Here is a 13,834-nt window from a genome sequence, read left to right on the forward strand (position 1 = left end):
ACAGCTGCATAATATTCCATTGTGAATATGTACTACCGTTTCTTTAGCCATTCATCTGTTGAAGGGTATCTTGGCTGTTTCCAGAGTCTTGCTATTGTAAATAGTGCTGCAATGAATATAGGTGTAAGGAAGGGATTTTTGTATTGTATTTTTGTGTTCCTAGGGTATATTCTTAGGAGTGGTATAGCTGGATCGTATGGGAGCTCGATTTCCAGTTTTTGGAGGAATCTCCATATCGCTTTCCATAAAGGTTGAACTAGACGGCATTCCCACCAGCAGTGGATAAGACTTCCTTTCTCTCCACATCCCTGCCAACACTGCTTGTTCTCATTCTTTGTGATGTGTGCCAGTCTCCATGGTGTGAGAAACAGACTTTTTGACATAACACATAATTTCTTAAACTTGGGAGATGCATGTAAGAAAAATGGCAAAAACAATTTTGAAGTTATCTGAATCCATAAAGAAAAAGTCAGTTCAAAATCACCCACATAATGGAATTAAGGTGTTTCTAGCAGTGGTCCCATTTTGTCTTTCTCAGGTGAAAAGGGGCTGCAGGTGGAAACAGTTTTAAGCAGCTCCAATCTAAGCACACTTTTCCAAGGTGATCATTTACCCTCTGCAACTCAATAAAACTCACATACATGCTATTTGAATAGATGCTTGCTTCCTCTCCTTCTCTTACAAGACATCAAGATCTGTGTATTGATAAGTTCTACAACTTGGTAGGGACTAGTCCTGATAGCTTATTTCTTCTCTCTTCCTGATTATGTTCAGCAGTGTGTTGCTCTCTCTTTTTTTTAATTTTGGGCCATATCCAGCAGCGCTTAGGGGTTACTCCTGGTTCTGTGCTCAGAGATAGCTCCTGACAGGCTAAGAGGACCAATTGGGATGCTGGGGATCGAACTCAGGTTCTTTCAGGTCATCATAGTGCAAAGTAAACACACTACCACTGTGCTGTCTCTCTATCTCACGTTGCTATCTTGAAAAATTACATTGATAACTTGGAGTCATCCCTGAAATGAATGAATATACACTTAAGGAAGATCCTGGTGTGGCAAAATTAGATGCTCTCTCCTTGCCCTGATTACAATTATGATGTTTCATCATTTACCAGCTTACCCCTACCTACCATATAAAACCTTTCTCTTACTTTAATGGATGTAAGGTGGAGGCAGTCAAGAGAAACAGCACAGTTTTACTATTCAATTTTGGTTTTTATAATAGAAAAATAATGTATAATCAATTATAAAATATAGTTTATTAGCTATTTTATATTTGGTGAATTGCCTTCAGAATAGACTTTACTGGGGGGACAAGGAAATAGCTCAGAGGGCTAGACATGATTTACATGCAGGAGAACTGGATTTAGTCCCTTGTATCACATGGTTTTCTGAGCTCTAAGCTGGGAATATACTTTGAGCATGTCTAGGTGTGCCCCCAGAGTAACCTCAACATTTTTTCTGTCATATATGCCATTTTACAAAATAATGCTGTGAATTTCATCAAATATCTCTGGTGCTGACAATTAATAGATGATTATATTTTCATAACAATTATTACATTTAATAGTGGTGAAGTTACTAATGCATACTAATGCACAATAGTTCACAGAATAAGAAAAAATATATTAAATAATTTCCAAGTCTATCTTCCCCAAAGTAGGAATTATTGTAGCTTTTTGCATTCAATTCAACAGAAAAAATATCGTTTTTATTAGCAAAACTTTTCTGGGTGACAATATTTGCATAAATATCTATATTTATGACTTTCTGAGTTACTCATTAATTTTGCTATTAAAAATAACAGTTTAGCAGCAGCATTTTTCCATATTACATTTTCTAGCCTTTAAATTGTTATAACCATCCCTTTCCAGGGTTGCCTTTATAATAAGCACAAACGGAAATATCAACATTGCATTTATTTAGCATCTTAGGAGAAACATTTTTTAAATATCTTTATTTTTTAAACCCATAGATGAGAGAGACTATTTTGTGTCTGTCTCTCTCCTTCTGAATTATTTCACTTAGCATAATAGATTCCATGTCCATACATGTATATTAAAATTTCATAACCTAATCTATTATGACGGCTGCATACTATTCCATTCTGCATGTATACCACAGTTTTTTAGCCATTCATCTAGTGTTGGGCATCTGGGTTGTTTCCAAATTCTGCCTATTATAAATAGCGCTATAATGAATATATGTGTGCAGAAGGCATTTTTGTGTTGTGTTTTTGTGTTCCTAGAGTATATCTCTAGGAGTGGTATTGCTTAATCATTTGGGAGCTCAATTTTCAGTCTTTTGAGGAATCTCCATATTATTTTCCATAAAGGCTGAACAAGATGTCAATCCCACCAGTAGTGAATGAGAGTTCCTTTATCCCCGTGTCTCTGTCATTGATTTTTCTTGTTCTTTGTGATGTGTGCCAATCTCTGTGGCAATAGATGGTATTTCATTGTTGTTTTGATTTGCATCACCCTGAAGACTAGTGATGTGGAACATTTTTTGTGTCTTTTGGCCATTTTTATTTCTTCTTTGAGGAATTGTCTGTTTATTGCTTCTTCCCAATATTTTGATAGACTTAGATTTTTTTGTTGTTAAGATCTGTCAGTACCTTGTATATCTTAGGTATTAGCCCCTCATCTGATGGGTATTAGGTGAATAGTTTCTCCTATTCTGTGGATGGCTTTTGTATCTTAGTTACTCTTTTCTTTGAGGTGCAGAAGTTTCTCAGCTTAATATAGTCCTATTTGTTTATCTCTGCTTCCATTTGTTTGGAGAGTGCTGCTTCCTCCTTGAAGGTGCATTTAATCTCAATGTCATGGAGTGTTTTACCTATTTGTTCTTCTATATACCTCTTTATGGTTTTATGTCAGATACCAAGCTCCTTAATCCATTTGGGTTTGACCTTTGTGCATGGTGTTAGGAGGTCAGAGTTTGCTTTTTCACATGTCCCAGCAGCATTTTGAAAAGCTTTCCTTGTTCCATTTTGCATTTCTTGCCCCTTTATCAAAGATGAATTGATTGTATATCTGGGAAACATTCACTGAATACTCAAGTTTATTCTATTGATCTGGGGTGTGTCATTTATTTCAGTATCATGCTGTTTTAATGACTATTGCTTTATAGTACAATTTAAAGTTGGGGAAGGTGATGCCTCCCATCATCTTTTTCCTAATGTTGCTTTATCTATTCTTGGGTGTTTATTGTTTCAAATGAATTTCAGGAGTGTTTGATCCACTTTGATGAAGAATGTCATGGGTCTTCTTAGAAAATTGCATTAAATATGTACAAAACTTTGGGGAGTATTGTCATTTTAATTATGTTAATTCTCTCAGTCCATAAACAGTATATGTCTCCATTTCCTTGTGTCCTCTTTTCTATTTTTTTTCCTTTTTTCTTTAGGGCCACACCCAGTGACACTAAGGGGTTATTGCCAGTTCTGTGCTCAGAAATTGCTCCTGGCTTGGGGGACTATATGGGATGCCAGGAGATTGAACCCTGGTCCATCCTAGGCTAGAACCAGCAAGGCAAATTCCTTACCGCTCTGCGCCACTTCTCCGGCCCCCTCTTTTATTACTTTTTTTTTACTTTCTGTTTTGGAGGAGCCACACCCATTGACGCTCAGGAGTTACTCCTGGCTATGTGCTCAGAAATAGCTTCTGGCTTGGGGGGACCATATGGGACTCTGGGGGATTGAGCCATGGTCTATCCTAGGCTAGTGCTTGCAAGGCAAATGCCTTACCTCTAGTGCCACTGCTCCGGCCCCACCCCTCTATTATTTCTTGAAGCAGTCTTTTGAAGTTTTTCTTGTATACATCCATCACTTCTTTAGTTAAGTTGTGGTGAGCTTCATGTCATGAGCTGAACCTTCCAGCCCTCCTCTCTTTGTCTCTGAGGATTATTTATTTGCCAGAATTCTGTTGAGGATCTTTGTAACTGTGTTTATCAGTGACATTGGTCTGTAGTTTTCTTTTATGGCAGCACTCTGTCTGGTTTTGGTATCAGGGTGATGTTAGCTTCATAAAAACTATTTTGAGTGTTTCTGTTTCTTCAATTTCCTGAAAGAGTCTGAAAAAGATTGGTAGTAGTTCCTCTTGAATGGTTTGAAAGATTTGGTTAGTGAATCCATCAGGACCTAGGCTTTTGTTTTTCAGAAGACTTTTGATTGCCATTTTAATTTCCTCAATAGTGATAGTAATTTAGATAGTGTTTAGATATGCTACATCATCCTGATTCAATCGTGGAATATTATAAGATTCCAAGAATTTTATCCATTTCTTCCAGGTTCTCATGTTTTATGAATAGGCTTTCTCATAGTAGCCTCTGATTACCCTTTGGATCTCTATATTATCTGTAGTGATCTCCCCATTTCATTTCTTTTTTTCCCTTTTCATTTCTAATCCGATTAAGTTTCTCTCTCCTTTTCTTTGCAAGTTTTGCTAATAGTTTATCAATCTTATTTACTTTTTCAAAGAACCAACTTTTGTCTTCATTGAACTTTTGGATTGTTTATTGAGTTTCCACTTCAATAATTTCTGCTATTTCTTTCTGTTATTTCTTTCTGCTTACTTATTTTTGGTTCATTTTGTTGATCATTTTCTAATTTCAAAATCTGTGTCATTAATCTATTTCTGTAGCCCCTTCTTCGTGCCTAATGTATGCTTGCAAACCTATAAGTTTCCTTCTTTGTACCACTTTTGCTGTGTCCCACAAATTCTGATAATTTGTCTCTTTATTAGCATTTGTTTCTAGGAATCTTTTAATGTCCTCTTTGATTTCATCTCTGACACATTGGTTGTTCAGTAATGTGCTATGTAATTTCCAGATATTAACATTTTTCTACTGTTTTTATTTGGAGTTCACTTATACTTTCAGTGCCTTCTGTTCTGAGAAGGGAGTCTGCACGATTTCTATTTTCTTGATTTTATGGAGATATGTTTTATGGGCCAGCATATGATCTATCCTGGAGTATAACCCATGTGCATTGAAGAAGAATGTGTATCCAGTATTCTGGGGATGGAGTGCCCTATATGAAATTACTAGTTCATTTTCTATTTATCTTTTCAGAGCTAGTATATTCTTGTTGGGTTCTAGTCTGGTTGACCTATCAAGGGGTGACAGGTCAGTGTTGAGGTCTCCCACTATTATTGTGTTTCTCTTGATGTCTGTCTTTAGATTTGTCAACAATTGTATTAAATATTTTGCTGGCCCATCGTTGGTTGTGTATATGTTTAGAAGTGTGATTTCTTCCTGTTGTAAATACCACTTAATTATTAGAAAGGTCCATCTTTGTCTTTTATAACTTTTCTTATTCTAAACATTGCATCATCTGATATTAATATAGCCACTCCAGTTTTTTAAGGGAGTTATTTGCTTGAATAATTTTCCACCAACCTTTGATTTTGAGTGTGTTTGTTCTGACTATTCAGATGTGTAAGCAGCAGAATGTTGGATTCAGCTTTTGACCCAGTTTGCCACTCTTTGTCTCCTTACTGGTGCATTTAGCCCATTGACATTGAGAGAGATAATTTTTATGGGATTTGATGCCATCTTTGTGTTGAACTTTGGTGTGTTTGTGGTTGTCTTGTCTTAAAGTAAACCTTTCAGTTTTTCTTTAAAGGCTGGTCTGTAGCGTTTCTGAGCTGCTATTTATCCGTGAAACTATGTATACTTCCTTCAAATCTGAAAGTGATTCTGGTTCTGTGCAGTATTCTTGGTGATACATTCAATTTGTTGAGTTTTGTCTCTATGTCACACCACTGCCTTCTGGCATTGGGTTTTTGTTTCTTGTGACAGATCTGCTGTAAGTTGTAAGGATGCTCCTTTAAATGTAATTTCCCTTTTAATCTTGCTGCTGTTAGTATTATATCCCTAACTGTGGGATTTGTCATCGAGAAGAGTATGTATGTTGGGGTGTTTTTCTTTGGTTCTCTTTATACTGGTACTTTTTGGGCATGCAGGATTTGGTTACATGTATTCTTTAGCTCTGGTAGTTTCTCTGTAAATATGTTTTTTACTTGATTCTTCCTGGGGATTTTCTCCTGGGTTTCTGGGACTCCAAAAACCTGATTCTTATTCTGATTCTGATTCTTATGTTATTTCTGTTGAGTTTATCAAAGACTTCTATTTTCATCTGTTATCATTCTTTGAGGATTTTTTTCCATTGTTTGACCATTTGCTTTAAGTTACTTTTCCAATCTCTTTTGCTGTATGGAGTTGTTCTGCATCTCATCTTCCAGCTCACCGATTATTTATTCGACTACTGCTCCTCTGTTGGAGAGGCTTTTCATTGAGGTTTTTATTTCTTCTATCGAGTTTTTAAGTCCTGTTATTTCAGTTTTGAGTTTTCTGATTTCTATCTTTGTGGTCTGTTCAGTTCAATCTATACTTTCTTTGAGTTCTATGGATGTCCTCCATATTCTCTAAACTCCTTATCTGAGAGGCTAACTATCTGAGTTTTTTTTTTCACATTATCAGAGCTGCCATCTTCATTCGCTATGCTGTTGTCCTGTGTCATTTTTCCCATTGTGGTTTTTAATACATGTTTTTTTGGGATATTCATTGGCTAGAAGATGCGTGTTACCACAAAGTAAAGCAGACTGTTCCTCTGGCTCCACCCTTTATGGGTGGAGACAACCTACCTGATGAGCCCTGAAGAGATTATGTTCACCAGGGCCTTTCTTGGCTGCCTCAAGCAGGAAAGCACGAAACCAGAGGCAGGTAGCAAAACAATGCCCTTTTATACTGTCCCTTTTGTTGCCCATGTACACAGCAGGAATCAGCCTCCGCTCTTCTTGGGCAGACACAGCCTACATTGTGATGTGCTCTGAAGAGATTATGTTCACTGGTGCCTTTCTTGGCTTCCTCACGCAGGAAAACAGGAATCCCTTTCTGAATATTTTACTTTCGTCTACTTGTAAGACTTATTTTTTATGTTAACCATTGTGATTTACAATGTCACTCATAGATGTGACTTCTAAGACTTTTTAAAAATCATTGATCTCTGAAGTCTTTTTAATGTGCTTTAACTATGTTCATTTTTTTTTTTTGACGGGGGATTACAATCCCTGTGCACTGGCTAACTCCTGGCTTTACGCTCAGAAATCACTCCTGGTGGGCTTTGGGGACCATTCTTCATCAAAACCAGATTTGCTACATGCAAAGTAAATACCCTCTCTGCTGTACTATATAATTCCAGCTCCTTGTTCCTGAATTTTAAATTAAAAATTTTAGATGTTACTTGCTGAAAATGAGAACATTTTTCTATAATGATTTTGTGGGGGTAGTGGAGAAATTACCTTTGTGGCTTTTCCTTTTGTTTTGAGGCCATTCCTGATGCACTTAGGGATCACTCTTGGTAGGCATCAGAGGATCTTATGTGGTGTTGGATGTGGAACCTTAGTTGGATACTACAAAAAACGTACTCCAGTCCCTTCTTTTTTTTGTTTTTGGGCCACATCCAGCTGCGCTTAGGTGCTACTTCTGGCTCTCTGCTCAGAAATTGCTCCTGGCAGACACAGGGGACCATATGGGATGCCAGGATTTGAACCATCTTTGGTCCTGGGTCAGCCACTTGCAAGGCAAATGCCCTACCTCTGTACCTTCTCTTTGGCCCCAGTTCCTTCTTTTTTTAATTTCATTTGGTTACATCTTTAAATACTAAATTGCAAATTGACCTTTGTTGCTGTTATGGTCATCGGGGCTGCCTCAGCTCCTCCTTGCCCTTTAGATTTCTACTATTTGTTTACTTTTCTGAGCCCCACTCACCAAACTGGTTTTGAGTAACATGTTTCCTTAGATATTTATTAAGCCTCCAAGTGAGAGCATGAAAAATAAAGTCCTTCACTGCTCAGAAAATTTATTGTGGCTATATTAGGTACCTTTATTCTTACTGGATTATGAACATAGTGAACTTTATTCCTAGTGGTTTCTACAGGCAACAGAAAAATTATGTGAACTTGATCTGTAGAAAATTATGCAAAAAATCAACTGGGAAGCACAGAATCACTGTAGATGCCACTGAATAACCCCTTACGGCTAGAATTCAATCTACCTTTGTTTTTCTTTGGCAGACTGCAAAAGGCAAGCTGCCTAAATAATTCTAGTAAACCTTTTGGGTAGATTTATCTATTTTTACATCTGAGTTTCTTTCTTCAAACATACAGTGATACTTTGAGCCTAAGGAATGTGCATATCTCTTGACTTAGTAATCTCTTCTAGGACATAAGCCAGAAGAAATAGAAGTAAAAATACAGATTTATGCCTAAACATAGTTTATATCACATTGTCCCCTTCTTTTTGTGGTACTAGGAATCAAACCAAAGGCATGTATGTGGAAGGCAAGTGCACTTTATCAATGAGTCAATCCCTCTTCACCTCCAGCTTTTTGGTAAATGATCAATGAAAAATCCTATGGCTCTGTCCCGGAAAACACATTGCAACAGTTTTGCAGACATCAATATGAATTTGTTTAAACTCAGTTTTTCTTTGTGAACAGATTCCAAACATTGGTTATATACCTAAATATTTTAATGTATTTTTGCAGTGTATGGGCTCAATGAATTTGAAGTATTAAGTAGAATAAGTTTTGAGTACATATGTGGTTCTAAGGTAGATATATGCATTAGAACATAACTGTCAATTAACACAGGGCAAAATTAGGAGGGAAAGAACATTGAACTGATATAGACAGGGATGTGGGAAGGGTCACTGAGCAGAAACTCAAACACTTGTAACTGTCACCTAAGCTATACTAAAATTAAATTTTTATTGTTAATGGTGTATAAATGATCATATTTAGAATCTAATAGGGATCAAAGCCTATGTAGTTTATATTTAAATTTGAAGCATTTAAAAATAAAATAAAAATTAAATTTTTGAAGAAATAATGAAAGGAAATTAGTAGGTGGAGATTAAATGGGCATTTTTGAGAAAAGTAGATATACTGTGACTTGATGTAGCCAAAGAAAATTTCTAGGAAAATATAGTTTCTGTTTATATGAATAGGGTTTTGGGAAGGAAACAAAGTAATAATTATTTTTAGGGATTCAGCAAAGACTCTTACATTTAATGTGCTCTGATAATCACTGTAAATAAAAATAAATTAGTATATTTTTGTACTATTTCAGTATTATAATAAAAATTAAAATTATAATAAATTTGGTCACAATCACAGCATGGTCATAATTTACTATAAAGGTCAAAATCAGTTGATGTATATAATAATATACATTATTTTATGTACAAACTTATTTAAATCTTGGATCTTTTAAGCTTAAATGCTCATAACTGTTCATGTTTTTTTCTTTAGGATTGTCTGCGGCAAAGCTCTTATCAGAATATGGCATTAAAGTCGTGGTTTTAGAAGCCCGGGACAGAGTTGGAGGAAGAACATTCACTGTACGGGTAAGTGATCATAAAAGTATCTCACATAAAGTGTAAGTGGAGACATGGAAAGTCACAGAACTAAAGGAGAGCTTATAAGTTCATACAATTAAATTATTGGTCCTCCAGAGCCCTAAGCTATACTTACCAAATAAATGTTTGTTCTCTGCAAAGAGAGTACCTCTGATCTTCTAGTGGAAACACAAATGTAAACAAATAACTTCATATGAAAATATTAAGTGTCATAATTTCCATAAAAGAGGCTAAATAGTCTCTAATAGATATCTGGTGAGTTCTAACCTGGTTAGCCTATATACCTACAACACACATAGTGTAAGTTTATTTATCCAAGGATACACAGCTTAACAGATGTGTGGTGACTATAGTAAGTAGAAGCAAACAGAGCATATTTTTGTATAACTTGTCCCTTGCCATTGTTGCCTGATAGATATGCTATACCAGAATCACTTTTTGCCCAGATAGAGTTGAATAGATATGAGAAGGAAGCCCAGCACTACAGCACTGCCTTTATTTTTACTATTATTAAAGTTTTGGTTGATTAAGGCTCTATGACTTATGGTACTGTTAATGATGGTATCCTGTACACGTTGACTATTAAAGAAATGGTTAATGGTGGTTGAATCTATGGGAGCTTATGAACCTATATAGCGAGAGATTATTGAGTGGAAAGGAAATAGGGCCAAAAGACAGAATGTGGGGAAGATGCATATATAAGAGTAGAGAGTATAAGAAGAGAAACCATAAAAATAGTTGAGACAGAGGAGATAGATCAGATAAGAGCATGCCATGGAATTCTATAAAAAGGTCAAGAGTCGAATGCTTTTGGCACTGACATAGGAAGAAGGCTAAAAAGAGGCTTTGAGCTTGTTATTTAGAATGAGACCTGTTGTTAAAGCACACAAATTGCAAAGGCACAGAAAAACTTTTATTTGTTTTTGGCCACACTCAGCAGCACTCAGAGTTTCCTCCTGGTTCTATGCTCAGAAATCACTCCTGGAAGGCTCTGGGGACCATATGGGATGCCACAGATTGAATCCGGGTCAGCCACATGCAAGGCAAATGCCCTACTTGCTGGTGCTCTCTCTCCAGCCTAAGCAACACAACTTTTGAAATGACATAAAACAGGAAGTATCCCTACAAGATATATTAGGCTTATAACAATGGCTTGTGCCATACAAACAAACAGTTATTTCATGTAAGAAGTCTTATGTAAAATAATAGGTCTTAGCCTAAAATTACTGTTAGGCCCAGACCAGTAGGAGAGTTCATCTAAAGGTGCAAGAGCTTGGAGTCCTGCAAACAGTTTCTCCATCAATCAAGCAGCAACCATCCAGCAGGAGCAATCTGGCAGGGGCAGCAGCAGAATCTCCTAGCCCTGCTCCTCGTCTCTTTAGCACTTCACTCAGAGCTTTATATACCCACAGGCCAGCTGTCATCCTGCAGCAGTTTCGAGCGGTGGGCTTCTGGTAACTGGCCTCTTTACTAAAGGGACAGTACACTCTTATGGCAGACCAGGGCCTTATGTCTTCTTATAGTCTATATAAACTAATTAAGATTTATGTGAAATAATAAAACGTTCTTATTCATGCCAATATATTCACAATAAGAGCAACATATATTCATAACAAGAATCTACCATACTAAGAAGTTGGATAGTTTTTCAGTCTGGTATAAGGTTTGTTGTCAAAACTAGATTCTTTTGCTTGGTGATTTTTTAATATTTATTAAAATACCATTATTTACAAAGTAATCCATAATACAGTTGTTTTAGGCATACAGTGTTCCAACACAATGTCCCATCACAGTCTTTATTTCTTCAATGTACCAGTTTCTTCCTCCCTGTCCAGCATGACCTTGTTGTTTTATTTAACATATTACTTTATTGCTTATAACCCTCAAAATGCTATAATTTTAAACATCAGATATTCAGAAAGTAAATAACATCCCCTTTAGTGATGATTTCAGTTTTATCAGTGACAAAATTTTACCTACCTGATAAGACCCCATCAGATATTTGTTTTAGTCTTATTATCCAGAGTTAGGGCATGTAGTAACACTTGGAGGCTTAGGAAAAGAAACATTTAACATTTTCAGGCTGAATAATAGCAGGTTTGGGAAAGGGATTATGACTAGGTATGGAATAATTAGCAACCAACATCTGAACTAGGATATTGTACCAGCTCTTTCAGTTACTATGACAGATACGTTGGTCACTCACATCTTAGCTTTTTAGGTAGGTGTGACTTACCATAGGCCTATTTTCATTTTGTTTAGTTCTAATATTTTTCTACAGTTTTGCTACTTCAAGTGTGATCTGTAGACTAGCAGCATTAGAATTTCTGTAAAACTTGATAAAAATGCAGACTCTCAGACTCTGCCTCAGACCTACTGAATTCATATCTACATTTTTACAAGATCTGTAGCAGTTACCACAGAAATACTACTCTGTTGTCTTTTCCCTTTCTTGCTTAATTATGTTTCAAGACTTTTACAAATACTTAATTTAGTACGCTAGGAAGCTATTGGTGTGAAAGTGAGGTGACTAGGATCCCAGACCCTGCTCTGGCCTGATTGTCTTACCTTAGGTACGTTCTATTAGTATTTCAAATCTCAGTTTTTCAACCTGGGTAGTGAGATACAAATCTTAAAATACTTGAAGCTCGCTCTGACTTTAAGTTCTAATTGATGGTAGTTTGTTATAGTGTGAAAGAAGGAGGGCTCATATTCTTCCTTTATAATCTTACTAAGTATGGTTTTCCTGTCAATTCTGAAAAATATTCCTTTACTTTGGAGATAGTTATTAAGTTGTCCCTTAGCCCAACTCTTCTTATCTCTAAAACCCTGTTCTTATTAAATAAGAACATCAGTCATATTGCAGATTTTCAGTTAAGAATGCATTTCATTATACAAGGGAAATGAGAATTCTAACATGCTGTTCCTATGTTATTTTTTCATGATGTATCATTTATATATGTAATATATATATGCACCATACAGCACCAGAGACTATTGTGTACTGAGCATGATATTAAAACTCCTCTTAAGTAAATGAAATGGGAACTATAAAATATTTTGAAATAAGTACTTACATTTATAAGACTTCCATATATTGAAGAAGAAAAAAATGGATTTTATAAAGCAGGGATGGAAAGGTGTTAATATGAAAGTGAATTTAATATTTATAATTGCTTTTAAAATAGCATAATAAATTAGGATGCTTATCAAAGGAAATGTCACAAAAATATTCTAGATTTTTAAGTACTGAAATTAAGTGTCAATTTGCCAGTTGTCACTTGACAACTGTTCAGAATTGTTTGTTTTGATGCTCAGGGGTTACTCCTGGCTATGCATTCAGAAATCGCTCCTAGTCTGCGGGACCATATGAGACATGTGGGATCAAACTGCAGACAGCCCTGGGTCAGCTATGTGCAAGGCAAATGCCCTACTGCTGTGCCACTGCTTCGGCCCCTAGACTTTCTATTATTTCAGAACGTCCCATTCGTTAGTATGATTTTTCTGTAATTATTACCTTTTTTGGGTTTGGGGGGGGGGGGGCCCACACCTGTTGGTGCTGCATTCAGAAATTGCTCCTGGCAGATTCAGGGACCTTATGGGATCTGGGGATAGAACTAGGGTCAGCTGCATGCAAGGCAAATGCTGTGCTATCGATCTGGCTCACTTCTGTAATTCTTTAGGATCAAATTCATGAAGTTGAAATGCCAGAATATGGGGCTGGCATGTGGCGCTAGAGGCAAGGTGCCTGTCTTGCCTGCGCTAGCCTAGGACGGACCGTGGTTTGATCTCCCGGTTTGATCCCCCGGCGTCCCATATGGTCCTCCAAGCCAGGAGCGACTTCTGAGCGCATAGCCAGGAGTAACCCCTGAGTGTCACCGGGTGTGGCCCAAAAACCAAAAAAAAAAAAGAAAGAAAGAAAGAAATGCCAGAATGTTACTACAGAGATGGTGTGTTTATTTCTTTATAGACTTTATTGTTTGTAGCCTCTTAAAAAGATGAGCAATCACATCAAAATCAATTCACTATAAAAATTTATGTTCAAGACTGGAGTAGAGTGGGTAAAGTGCTTACTTTGCACATGGTTGACCCAGGTCAATTTCTGGCTTCCAGTATAGTGCTCTGAGCCAGCCAGGGCTAATTCCTGAGTGCAGAGCCAGGAATAACTTCTGAGCATTGTCAGGTATGCCCTAAAACTAACAACAAAAACTAATGTGCAACAAATTGAGTACATATTACCTCCGGGCATCTTCATTGCTAAACCTGGAGGAGATCACTTAGCCGCAAAAGGTATAGCCCACACACCAAAAAAGATAATATAAGGATTATATAAGGGGACTATTAAAAAAGAACACTTCATTTATAGAATTGTAACAATGAAACCTTGATTAACATTCCCCACTGAAAAATAA

The 13,834-nt window shown here is 36.6% G+C and overlaps 1 protein-coding gene across 2 annotated transcripts in view; it reads left to right on the forward strand.

Annotated features, from left to right (window-relative positions):
* Positions 1-13,834, forward strand: part of MAOA (monoamine oxidase A) — an 857,322-nt gene that overhangs the window by 811,029 nt on the left and 32,459 nt on the right. For both annotated transcript variants that reach the window (XM_049767258.1, XM_049767259.1), the window contains exon 3: positions 9,316-9,410. In XM_049767258.1, the coding sequence (XP_049623215.1) occupies positions 9,316-9,410 (95 nt within the window). The remainder of the gene's footprint in view (positions 1-9,315; positions 9,411-13,834) is intronic.

The sequence above is a fragment of the Suncus etruscus genome, chromosome X (genome assembly GCF_024139225.1).
Source record: "Suncus etruscus isolate mSunEtr1 chromosome X, mSunEtr1.pri.cur, whole genome shotgun sequence".
Classification (NCBI taxonomy): Eukaryota; Metazoa; Chordata; class Mammalia; order Eulipotyphla; family Soricidae; genus Suncus; species Suncus etruscus.